This window comes from Sceloporus occidentalis, unplaced genomic scaffold, assembly GCF_023333645.1.
Source record: "Sceloporus occidentalis isolate IW3139 unplaced genomic scaffold, rSceOcc1.0.p SCAF_31, whole genome shotgun sequence".
Taxonomy (NCBI): Eukaryota; Metazoa; Chordata; class Lepidosauria; order Squamata; family Phrynosomatidae; genus Sceloporus; species Sceloporus occidentalis.
Window position 1 is genome coordinate 4,966,636 of NW_028317011.1, and position 12,946 is coordinate 4,979,581.

General features: G+C 38.6%; 1 protein-coding gene across 1 annotated transcript in view; it reads right to left on the minus strand.

The window, feature by feature from the left end:
• Positions 1 to 12,946, minus strand: part of LOC149298762 (exocyst complex component 4-like) — a 177,522-nt gene that overhangs the window by 92,662 nt on the left and 71,914 nt on the right. The window contains exon 10 of the mRNA XM_089487081.1: positions 3,627 to 3,720. Coding sequence (XP_089343207.1) covers positions 3,627 to 3,720 — 94 coding nt within the window. The remainder of the gene's footprint in view (positions 1 to 3,626; positions 3,721 to 12,946) is intronic.

Sequence of the window (12,946 nt, forward strand, 5' to 3'; positions counted from 1 at the left end):
GATATTTGCTTAGTGTAAACCTGAAGATTAAATAACAAATATTCTTTAAAAACACACAAAGAGTATGTGTTAAATGTCACGCTTCCTGATATACCACGATACAGGCTGTGGTCTCTAACAGCACTTTGGTGATATAAAATAATCATGTCAGATTATCTCACTAAAGATGACAATATGCTCTCTTTTTTTTTTTTTTTGTTTAGCTTGTTTTTTTGCCACGGAAATAATTACAGATTGATATTAATACAAAGTGGCTGCCATTCATGCAGGAATCTCCTACATGTCACAGAAGAAGGACTCCGAGCCAGTTAGATTCACTGCCGGTTAGAGTCAGTGTCCTAACACTCCCCCAGAGCTGTCCTTCAGACATCTGCAATATAGTCTGTGAAAAAACATTTGTAGAACATATGTCTACTCATTACCACCCCTCAAGAGCCAGATTTTACTGTCAATTACAACAAAAAGGAACATTACACTTCGATTGTTAATTTTTACAGAAGGGTCACTTAATACACGAGTCAACATTCCCTGGAATCTGGGACCCTATTATATGGCGCAATGCAGAGGAGTTAAGAGCCTGCAGTTGGTAACTTTTAGTGAACCAACATAGAAAAAGTAGTAAGGCAAAATTTCTGCTGAGGAGTTTAAAAAGTCCTGTTGAAATGACCAATCATTTACTGAAGAAACAGATCAAACATATGTGTACTGAGAAATTATTTAATTATGGCCACATTATGGAAAAAGTAAGCGAGCCCTTCGGAATTTTCTGGTTTTCTGCACTAATTGCTCATAAAAATCCAACTTCACAATAGTAGCAGTGTTTATTTTTTGCTTTTTGGGTGTGCAGCACATTATTGATTTCATATGATAGTACTACAATGTTTTGGTAGATAATTTTCTGTGGTTTCACTCTGTTACCTTAATTGCTAATTTTAATCTACTATTGTGATTACTTTATTATTGTGAGATCCCTCTAAATCTAATTATTGATACGCAACCACCTGTATTTGCCTTTACAATATCATTCCCACTACCACATTGTCACTTCTGTCCCACAGCTATACTGATGCTTGATCCAGGACACTGCGCACATAGAGATTTCATAGCTAACATAACCCAGAGGGGCAAACGCATTGGAAATGGTATATTTATGGAATACGTTGTTTGGAAATTGTAAAAAACATTGGTCTTATTACCACTGGCTAAGGCGATGACCTCATAAAACTTGCAAAAATGACATCTAAAGAATCTGACAGCACTGTTGCTCAATAGCTCCACAAGAGTCTTCTTCTGTTGCATTTTAAACAGCTGGATGGATACTGTGCTTGTCAACATACACAACCACTTAGCATATTTGAAAGTAAACCCATTAGATTTACTTTATTCAATTACATCCAGGCGTGTACCCTGGCTACTTCTGCGAACTCAATTTTTGTTCGCTAGGCACAAGGCTGAACCTCGTCATCTTCAGGGATCACTGGGGTTAGAACAGAAAGAAAAAAAACTCATCAAATACTTCAGCAAAACTCTGAAACGAGTGACCCGTTGACAGTGGTGCTCCACGGCTAGGAAAGGACTGGAGACTGCCACAATGTTCAAAATCAAGAGAAATTTAATTTCACCTTTCCAGTTCAACCTCTGACCGTGTTCTGACTCGATCAGATCAAAATAGAAGTTAATCATTTCTCACTCTCTTGGTCTCTCTACCGCTCTCCTGGCTGACCGTAAAAGCATCAGCTGCATGCTTCCGTTAAAATTTGTTCACAGAAATTGTGCTGCTCTGATCAATGACATTCACTTCAGAGTACACACTGTAAAGAATGGGTAACAATCAAGATACCCAGTATTGTTAATTGCTACATATAGAGTCATTAGGTTAATGAGACACTGTATGTACCAAGATTACATGGCCCTTTCTCAACGCAAACAATTTTGTTTTTGTACAGCTTGTGACCAGACATCCCCACACTGGTCACCTACAAGTTATTATTTCCAGTATTATGTTTTAGTTTTTTCCTTGAAGTTTATATTAGAGACACAATATATAAAATACAGTATACAGATCATTTAGTGCCACCAAAAGACCACAATTATGTCTTTTATGTATATTCCACAATGCAATTTGAATTCCAATATTAAACTGTACCTCAGCCCAGATCACTCATCTTACCAAAACTTTATAAGAATCACTTAAATGCCAAGGTCTCCAAATCTTTACCATGCAAATAATTTTTGCATATAATTAAGGATTTGAATTCTGAAGAGAAATGAGCCAAAAACCTGTTATTTCAAACTGTATATACACATTTGTATGTAATCTATATCAGAGTTTATTGGATATTTCTATATAACACCATAATGTTTTATGCATATGGAAGGGAATGGTTTTTCCCCTCAGAAGATGTTGGAAAGATTTATAGTTGTAAAGGAATGGCTCCGTTCTTTAGTATTTCACTGATTGCTTAAATATATGTATAGGACAGCATCCTGAATTACCTCCAATTACATGTAATTCATTTCATTCTATTATCATTTCAAACAATGATACAAAGTTAATATCAAATTACGGGCAACTATCCCTTTTTAATAGTAAAAAGCATCAATGCATTAAACATAATTCACTTCATTACACTTATGTGATTCAGGTTTTTCGTCAACCAGCAGCTGCTACATCTCTATACACCGAGCATTAAAGTGTGAAGTCGGATATAGAGTTCCCGTACTATTTAGAAACATAATGCATGACTGCATATAATAGCCAATTACCCCAACCACTCTGTCTAGTTTCGCACCTTCAACCTTACTTGCTCCTTCACCTTATCTTCATATTCAAGACAGTTTTAAACCTATCCTATGGATACTTCAAATGCCTCACCGTATAATTATCACCATTGCATTGAATAATAGCTAAGAAGCTCACCCTCCAATGTTAAATGAGGACCTCTTGTGCATTGCCTTGAAATTTCCTTCTGTATGATCTTTAACAACTGAATGTATTGAAATATTTATATAATATGCCTCCTACTAATGCCTCTTTCTACACAAACTAGCATAATGCTTGCATTTCCTACTGCGACCTAACATATAGATATTCTTTAGGGAGACCAATGTTATTTACCAACTTGCAATTATCTGTAACTACCCTTGGTTAGGGGTAGAGCTGGGACCGCGTGTGTCCCTAACTACCTCCATATGGGAGCTGTGATTGATGAATCAACTTCACATCAAAGTTGGCTGATCAGATGAGCTTGTCTGGTCTCCCTAACCACTCCAAAGCAGGGCGTTGTGGAAGCTCCATGTGACAGCAGGACAGTGCCCCAAAATCAGAACTGTCCCTCTTCACATACGGGTGAGATGTATGGTAAACTATGCAGTCCTGACCAAAACACATTAACAGAAAGGGAATGCATAAAACCACATAAGGAGAACAGATAAACTCTTCCTAAAGTCCTGGTTACTGTAGGAGAGGGTGGAATTGCAAGGAAATACAATAAAAGCTTCAGTAACCTAAAATCTTTGAATCAGAGGAGGGCAGAGGGTAACTGCACATTACCATTGGCTGTGGTTTAGTTGCTTAAGTGTTGTTTTGTAAAATGACTCAAATGAATTCATCAACAGGCTCTTACCTGAGCAGCGGGTGGAATATGATGGTAATATTTCTGGCTCCCGGTTTGCAGACAAATCTTGCTCCGCCACCAATTAAATTATCGTTGGGAGCACCTGTGTCCAAACACAAATAGAAAGCAAACATTAGAAAATGGCTGTGCATTAGATTAGGAATTTCTGAGTTCTATGCAGGACATAAGGCAAGGTTTTTCTATTTAATGCTCTTTGATAAATTACAGCATTAAAAGATCTATACGTACACATTTCCATTCTTTACACATTAATATGATCATACTGATCATTTATTATTTCTTCTCTCATCAAGCCTGCAAAAAAACCTAAGGCATTTTTTTTTTTATTATATGACTAATGGTGCTAATGCGAATGTATTAGATCCTTAAATACATGCGCTTTTCCTAGATTACCAAACAAACCACCCATTAGAATATCCACACTGGAGCAGGTTACTAGAGAACTAATGCTTTGTAATCAGGTTGTTTAATGTTTAATCTGATTTATAATCTGCATGATTAAAACACTGAGGGCTCCCAAAAGACATGCGTGATATTTGCCCACCGTGATTTTTTCTCTGCATCAGTAAACAAACAACCACAAACATTGATAGGAATGTAATACAGCGAAACTACTATTAGCTTACAGTAAATCAGTAATAGTTTCAAGAGAATTTTGTTAACCTCTCTTCATGGTACCCAGCATATAGCTCTTTGAGAACTAGATCAGTGATCATCAAATTCCCTAACATTTTATGCTCACATACAGTAACTCGTTAACATTGTACATACATGCCAAATGCCACATACACACTGTTACACTATATACGCATATACACACTCATGCTAACGCAATTCTGTAACACACACTCTTATACACATGCACACACAATCCAACATACACTCACTCACACGCTATACATATATAAAAACACATTAACATTATGCACACATACACATTGAATCTGGCACTATACAGTTACACACACAGACTAACACTATACACATGCACACTGACTCACATAAAACAGTATAAACACACACACTGACTCCAGCACTATACATATATACACATGTACACCGACTGACACTACAGCATACACATGATGTTCTGCCATCATTAACTGTGCTTTCCTGTGGGGACGCGGGGGCCCTGAGGCACCAAGCAGGGCCACATAACATGCAATACGTGGCCCTGCTGAGAGGAGCCTCCGTGGTGACCTGGCACAGGGGGTTTGTCAAGCACTGCTTTAGATCATCAGGCAATGTGCCCAGTAAAATGCATGCCGAGGATCATCGAAGCATAAAAAGGGACAGTTTAATGTACAAAAGACAGTATACATATTAACTTTCTGTACTTTCTGAGTACTTCAACATGCATTCTTTGGAGAAAAAAATGTTTACCTGACTAAAAAGCTGCTGCCATGGCTATCCTTCTCAGTAGTCTGACATTGCTTGGCACTGATTGGCTGCTTAAAGCACGTACATTGATTTCAATCCCTGTCTGCAGCATTCGTCAAAACACCGCTGGAGCTAACTGGTGGTAAGTACATGGAGGAAGACGTATTAAACCAAAAGGGGAAGGGGCAAATGTATATGGGGGATTCTGCAGACTCCCCCCACCCATGCATTTGCAAAAGGAATACTACAAAGAGACCACATCTCCCCTTAAGCTCAAAATTTTTATATACTGTGTGCTAGCATCCAAAATAACAAAGGTTTTAAGCACCTACCTACTGCCAATTGACTGGTTTGCCCAAATTTGGAAACATGAAATGCATACACAACTTTTTATATAGGCAAAATTTATTAAATAAAAAAAAAAGTATTCATTTTATTTGAATAGATTTAGGAACTTAATATGGCTGAACAGGCCTAGTAGTGACATGTGAATCATTTTAATCGCCTGAGCACACAAAAATAACTTTTTTTTTCCTGACAATATCCTTTTGTGATATGTATGGAAAACAGTTTGTCCTGTCTAGTAGAAAAAAGGGTAGAATTATCATCATAAATTGTTTTTTGAACACTCAATTGGGGCTCTGTATCTCTTCAAATAAAATTAGAATTGAAAACCAATAAAAAGACCGTGGTTTCAGAGCTGACAGATACTTCATATTCTCTCACTGCTTTATTTTGCCTGATATGCGTGTGTTACTTATCTATATTGGTTCTTTCAGACACAGCTAGACAGTCCTGATGTCATTAAAAAACATCCAATATTAAAGGCTATGGACAAGATGAAAGGCCAGGTAATAAGACAGGATTAAGACCTTTTGGGTTTGTGAGATTTGCAAGTTAGCCAGGGTTAAAGTGCTATAAGATATGTCACATACTGGTCACGTGATATTCCTTGACAGGGCGAACAGGACTGCCCTCCCGGCTTCCAGCACCACGTGAGAGCAATGCTGCTCTTATAAAGATGCAGAGGCGATTCTGGAAACGTGTTCCAGATAATATCTGCCCCCAATAATTTCACGCCACCACAGCACGTAATTACAGGCTCTAAAGAAGAAATACACAACTCAGGTGATTTAGAGACATGGGTGACATGGCATCCTGGTAGCCCATTTGCTTATCATCAGTTCATGTGTCACTTGAGTCTTGAGACTGACTGACAGAGCACAAATATTAGAAACCCTACTAAATACTAATAAAACTAAACCCAAAAAAAATTCATGCGTTTTGATTCCCTAAAGACTAGAGATCTTCCCTAGTGAAGATTATCACTACCTCCCTGGCAGTGTTTTTGACATGGCCTATCTCCTTCCTCCCCTACTGCTCTCAGCTGTAGGATTATGAATACATGGATGACATGAATATTAATGGTAACTTTTGGCTGCTCTATAAAGCGGGTTGTGACTACGAAGAGAAGATAAAGGAAAAACAATGGGGTTTTTTTTAGTTAAGAGGATTTGTGGTGCATAGGTTAAAATCTAGTGTTATCACCATAGCAACCAACAGAATGCTCCTGCTGAATGGACAATGTGTCTTGGTTGCTAAGGGGATAAGACCACATTGTAAGCTTTGCATCAAAACTGCTATTCCGGTATATTTTATAGAAAGACTGCAACATGCTTATGATTTTCCTGTAGCAAAAATATAAGCCAAAATATACGATGATTTTCTGTGGTACAAACATTTGCGCTCAAGAAACAGAGACTAGCTATCGTATTCCTGGTATCATGGATAGATCATCATCTTGCCACTGCTGTTTCCTATATACACTGCATCATGCAATCAAAAGTGACCAGAAGAAAACAAGGATTTTGACTAAACAAAGGATTGTTTTTAGGGATATTAACCCCTTAAGGACAATGGGCAGTCCCTAAAATCAGTGAAAACAATGCATTTTGAGCCTGTACATGTACGGGCTTTGTCATTAAGGGATTAAATGCCTATACCAAATGGTCAGAGCCAATATATAGAATATAGCATTTATGCTGCCCATACCATCCAAATGACCCTCTTTTGGAAGCTGAATTCCTTTGTCCTGTTCTCCCCAAATGTCCCCAATTTCTAGGAGCACCCAATTATACAAAAGCGCTACACTCTCCTAAATGATCACAATAATGAGTAAAAACTAAATAAAAATACATCTTCTAAAAGCTTCACTCTCACTATATTACTTATTCTATAAAAAGTTCCCCCACAAATAAAAATAAAAAAATAAATAAGTGGCCCAAGTCTGGTCATTGAAAATGTTAGGAGACATGCATATGGTTAGATGATACGGTTTTGTTTTTGTTTGTTTTTTTAGGAATATCTAAATGTCTATATCATGACATATATGATATGGCATATAATTATAGAGTAGCATTCAGCACTAATTGATAACACGGTACTAACAGAAAAATGAAACGCGTGACAAATAGTAAGGAAAAAAGAGACCTTCCCCAACTATGAATGTGTTTTTTTTTTCTCTACTTTTACAATATCAACTAGGAATGGGTTTTATTAAATACCGTATTTGCTCAATTATAAGACGACCCTGATTATAAGACGACCCCCCAAATCTGAATATTAATTTAGGAAAAAAAGAAAAAGCCTGAATATAAGGCGACCCTATAGGAAAAAAGTTTTACCAGTAAATGTTAATTCATGTAAACTATTTTTTCTAATAAAAGCTATGATTGAGAAAAATATTTTGGTTTTATTTCCTTCTATTTTCCAACCTGCCCCCCAGTTATGTACATCTGCCCCAGAAATGCCTTATACCCCCTATATGCCACTGTGCCCCATGATATGCATTTTAACCCTCTAAATGCCACTGTGCCCCATGATATGCCTTTTAACCCTATATGCCACTGTGCCCCATGATATGCCTTTTAACCCTATATGCCACTGTGCCCCATGATATGCCTTTTGACCCCCTATGTGCCACTCTGCCTCCAGAAATGCCTTATACCCCTATATGCCACTCTGGCATTTAGAGGGTTAAAAGGCATATTATGGGGAAGAGTGGCATATAGGGAGGTTTAAGGCATTCAGGAGGCAGAGTGGCGTATAGAGGGTTAAAAAGGCATTTCTGGAGGCAGAGTGGCATTAAGGGGGTTAAAAGTCATTTCACAGAGCACTCTGCCTCCAGAAATGCCTTATGCCCCCCATTTATAAACCCCCCCCAACTTACCGGTGCTTCTGACTTCCCTGTCATGTAGCCGGGGCAGTGCGTAGATCCCGCACGTAGACAACTTCCACTGCAGCAGGAAGGAGGCGTGCGGGGAACTCTGATCTCTGACAGCCGGGGAAGGTCTGCGCAATGGACGCAGACAACCCCACAACCCCCGCCGCTAGCCACGCCTCCTTCCTGCTGCAGCGAAAGTTGTCTACGCGAATCGCGTAGACATCTACACGCTGCCCCAGCTACATACCGGGGACTCAGATGTACCGGTAAGTGGGGTGGGGGGACAGGAGGATCCAGGTCCCCTGCAGCTGCGGGGGATCTGGATCTTAGTCGTCTCATAGTCAGACCTATTTGAGGTCTGATTATAAGACGACCCCGATTGTAAGACGAGGGGTATTTTTCAGAGCATTTGCTCTGAAAAAAACCTCGTCTTATAATCGAGCAAATACGGTATATCTCCTGCTCAGCAGTGCATATCTGCCAATATTTACCCCCTAGGCAGCTTCCCTACTGGCTGACATGATATTTTCCAGTGGTCTAACCTCCATGCACTTGCATTCAGTAGACTGTCCCATGTTAGTACTTTGTATGCCAAGCAACCATCTGCAGCAGAATCCCTAACCATTTAATGTCTTCCATTTGTAGTGATTCCTCATGGAGACATACTGCATGAACTCAATATTTTAAGGAAGCCTTGTATTTTAATGTAAATTCATCAACATTATTTCATTTCCAACCTTTGGTTTGTACAATGTACTCTCTTAGATGGTATCCACAGGCTCTTACATATAACTTTTTCGTCTCTGCAAACTTTCTCAAAAGATCAACACTGACACATACATTGCTCTCAATAGAGGAGATAAAAGATAACAGTTGTGAGACACAATTTACAGAATTGATTGCACACAGCAGACAAAAATAAAATGACTCCATACCAAATATTAGTGTATTGACTGTTTGTCAGCTGGAAGCCTTCGGCCAGAGTAATTATTGCAGCAGAAACCTGTACAGTTATTACGCGTCCTCCAACTTTGCGCAGATTCAAACTGTATAATTTATATGTAAATGAGGAGCAAACCGTTCAAACAAAATCTGTACTTTGCTGCCAAGGTGAAGGCAATTTCCTGTCTTCCTCCATCCATTAAGAAAAATTAATACTTTTGCAAAGAATTTGAGTTCTGTGCACAATAACAAAAAAAACCAAGCATTTACAAAAATACATATTTCTGGAGGAATCACAGATTATTGATAATGTATTCCCTTCTTGACTATGATCTCAGAGGGTCGCTGTAGAACAATAGAGTGAGCGTTTAGACTGTGGAAATAAGATATAAATTTGAAGAATTACTATGTGACATAATTTCTGCTCACATAAAACAGATAACCTTTTGATCCAAATCCCATTCAAAGTGTGTGTCTATTGTATCTATGACAAACTAAAGAGATTTTTTTTTTAAAAAAATAGTATTTTACATTTTGATATAATCAAAATGTCTAGAGCAGAAAGTGGGCGGGGCCTGAAAAGGAGTGGGTGTAACCAAGCACCCCATTCAGAGATCGTAGGCAAATCGCTGTCAACGTATTGCTTCTGAAAGCAACAGTGTGCGAAGCCAGAATCAGATAAAGGCTAGAATTCTTATTTATTTATTTTCACGGCAAAATAAGAAAAGTCATGCCCTTATCAAAAGTTTAATTTAAAAATGACAATAGCAGATAACTTTTTTGTTTCACCTAATTATGCCAGCAAGAACAATTCGATATAGTATTAATCACACAGCTAGGGCTCCATATGGTAATCAATAATTCAAATACATAACATCCATCATTCATTGAGCGGGAAAAAAATAGCAGAAAAGAAGGGAGCACAAAAGTACATTTTCACCTGTGTTTTACAAACTAATGGCATATTAGTTTACCATATTTCTACATTTGGATTCCGCATACAGGTGAAGGCTGCAATAATTTATGTAATCTAGTTGAAGGGGTTTCGAGGGCACCTACGTTTCCTGGATAAGCGGTTAGAACAGCGTCTTAAAATATAATTTTAAAATAAAATTAAAAAAAGCAACACAAAAAAGCATTATAAATTTTGCATATATCCAAGGGTCACACTGACTGATGAGCCCTGAACGGGTCTGTAGAAATCTCCAGGCTAACATACGCAAAGCACGGGACAGACAGAATATGACTTCAAAAAGGCAAATAATTACCTTGTGTAAATCCAAAGTTTATTATGTGCTAAGAAGAAAGGCAAAAAGCAGAGGATGCATTCAGCAGCACAACTGGAAGAGGAACAATGGGACCTAAAGGTCATCAGCAATTTTACAGTGGGGAAAAATAAATGTTCGGTGAAGCTACAGCAATCAGTGTCACGGTTTTACATAAAAATAGCCATTCTATTAACCAATTTACTGTTTATGTACACCATTTTATGTTTATAATAGGAGTTACTTGATAGGTTATATCAAGCGTAGTCACATAATGAATTATCTTTGCATAAACGTTTTAATTGTATGTGATATTATAATGACAGCTCAGTTACCATTTTTGTACGCTAAGCAACACGATATGCAGCTAATTTGAATAATTAATGTTACTTTTCTAACTTTAGTCAACAGTGCAGATTGAGATTTAATTAATCGCTGCCGCAGTTATTTTGACGCTGACGGGAGTCGGAAGCTGAATAGGTCATTAATTATTTTAGCTATACTTAATCTTACCTTAGTTTCCAATCATGTTCATGGGCGGAACACTACGGCATCAACAGGTGTTTAATTTTTTTTAATTGGCATATTTTATATAGTGGCCTTTCTTCATTGCTCAATGTTAGGTGGCTTTTGAAATAGCAAATCAAGTGCGGAACACGTTAAGCATTTGTCTCTTTTCATTCATGCACTCTGTTTCTATTTTGAAGGACTAAGAACCTTCAACATGCTTCACATGATCTTTGGAACGAGGTTGAAAAATGTGTTGCTACAAAAAAAAAAAAAATAACTTGCTACAATGAACCCATACAGAACACCAGTGATTCTTTATGCCAACAACTTTTGTCCCCTTTTTGGTATTGAACAAATAAATATTCAAGCTTATATAAAGTGTGGTCTACACTCAACATCGGTTTTCTATAAATATCCCCCCCCCCGGGTGACTTTCCCTTTCAACCGTGAGGTATAGCATCTTTTCCAAGCCTACTGTTGGTATAGCACAGTTTGTACACAACCTTTCCCTATATGCCTTTGTGCATACTCTTCCATCAAAGGTGCATTAAAATAACATGGGCCATGCTTTTTAAACATCAGAAACAATTATAGAGATGTACATACATATACTGAGTAAAACAAAAGAGTGACAAACTTGCTGATATTCAACAACCTAGCAAAGCCTCATCATCAAAGCCACTTTCTTTTGATGTCCACATAGCGCATACATCCATGGTTGGTACCTTGACCTTCTGTGTAGAACATCCTCATCTCAAAGCAATCTGCAGCTTATAATGGCTGATGCTTTGATTACAGTTCAGGAACACAGACTTGAAACATGATGCTCTTTACTGTCACCGCATTGCTTCCGAGAGCAACTGTGTGTTCTCCAATATAAAAAGTACTCTGCCCACAGATATAGGAAGGCAATAGATTAAACCCCCCCCCCCCCAAAAAAAAGTTTGGACAGAATTGTGGCTCCTGACCTTATTTTACCCCGTGCAACTAAAAACAAAACCCGAACCATTCGTCTAGCCACACGTACGATTTATATACTACCGTATTTGCTTGATTATAAGACGACCCTGATTATAAGACGACCCCCCAAAATCTGAATATTAACTTAGGAAAAAAAGAAAAAGCCTGAATATAAGACGACCCTAAAGGAAAAAAGTTTTACCAGTAAATGTTAATTCATGTAAACTATTTTTTTAAATAAAAGCTATGATTGATAAAAATATTTTTTTTGTTTTTATTTCCTTGTATTTTCCAACCTGTCCCCCAGTTACGCGCATCTGCCCCCAGGCTTGCCACACCAATATGGCACTGTGGCCCATGATATGCCTTTTACCCCTCTATATGCCACTGTGCCCCATGGTATGCCTTTTGACCCCCTATGTGCCACTCTGCCTCCAGAAATGCCTTATACCCCTATATCCCATTCTGGCATTTAGGGGGTTAAAATGCATATTATGGGGCAGTGTGGCATATAGGGAGGTATAAAGCATTCCAGGAGGCAGAGTGGCATTAAGGGAGTTAAAAGGCATTGTATAGAGCACTCTGCCTCCAGAAATACCTTATACCCCTATATGCCACTCTGGCATTTAAGGGGTTAAAAGGCATATTATGGGGCAGAGTGGCATATAGGGAGGTATAAGGCATTTCAGGAGGCAGAGTTCTCTATTAAATGCCCCCTTAACGCCACTCTGCCTCCTGAAATGCCTTATACCTCCCTATATGCCACTCTGCCCCATAATATGACTTTTAACCCCCTAAGTGCCAGAGTGGCATATAAGGGTATAAGGCATTCCAGAAATGCCCTATGCCCCCATTTAACACTGTATTGCCGGGGCAGCGGGTTGACGTCTCCTTCCGCTGCAGCCGGAAGGAGGTGGAGTTGGCAGCGGGGGTTTGTCTGCGTCCGTCGCGCATACCTTCCCCGGCTGTCAGAGATCAGAGTTCCCCGCACCGGTGCGGGGAACTCTGATCTCTGACAGTCGGGGAAG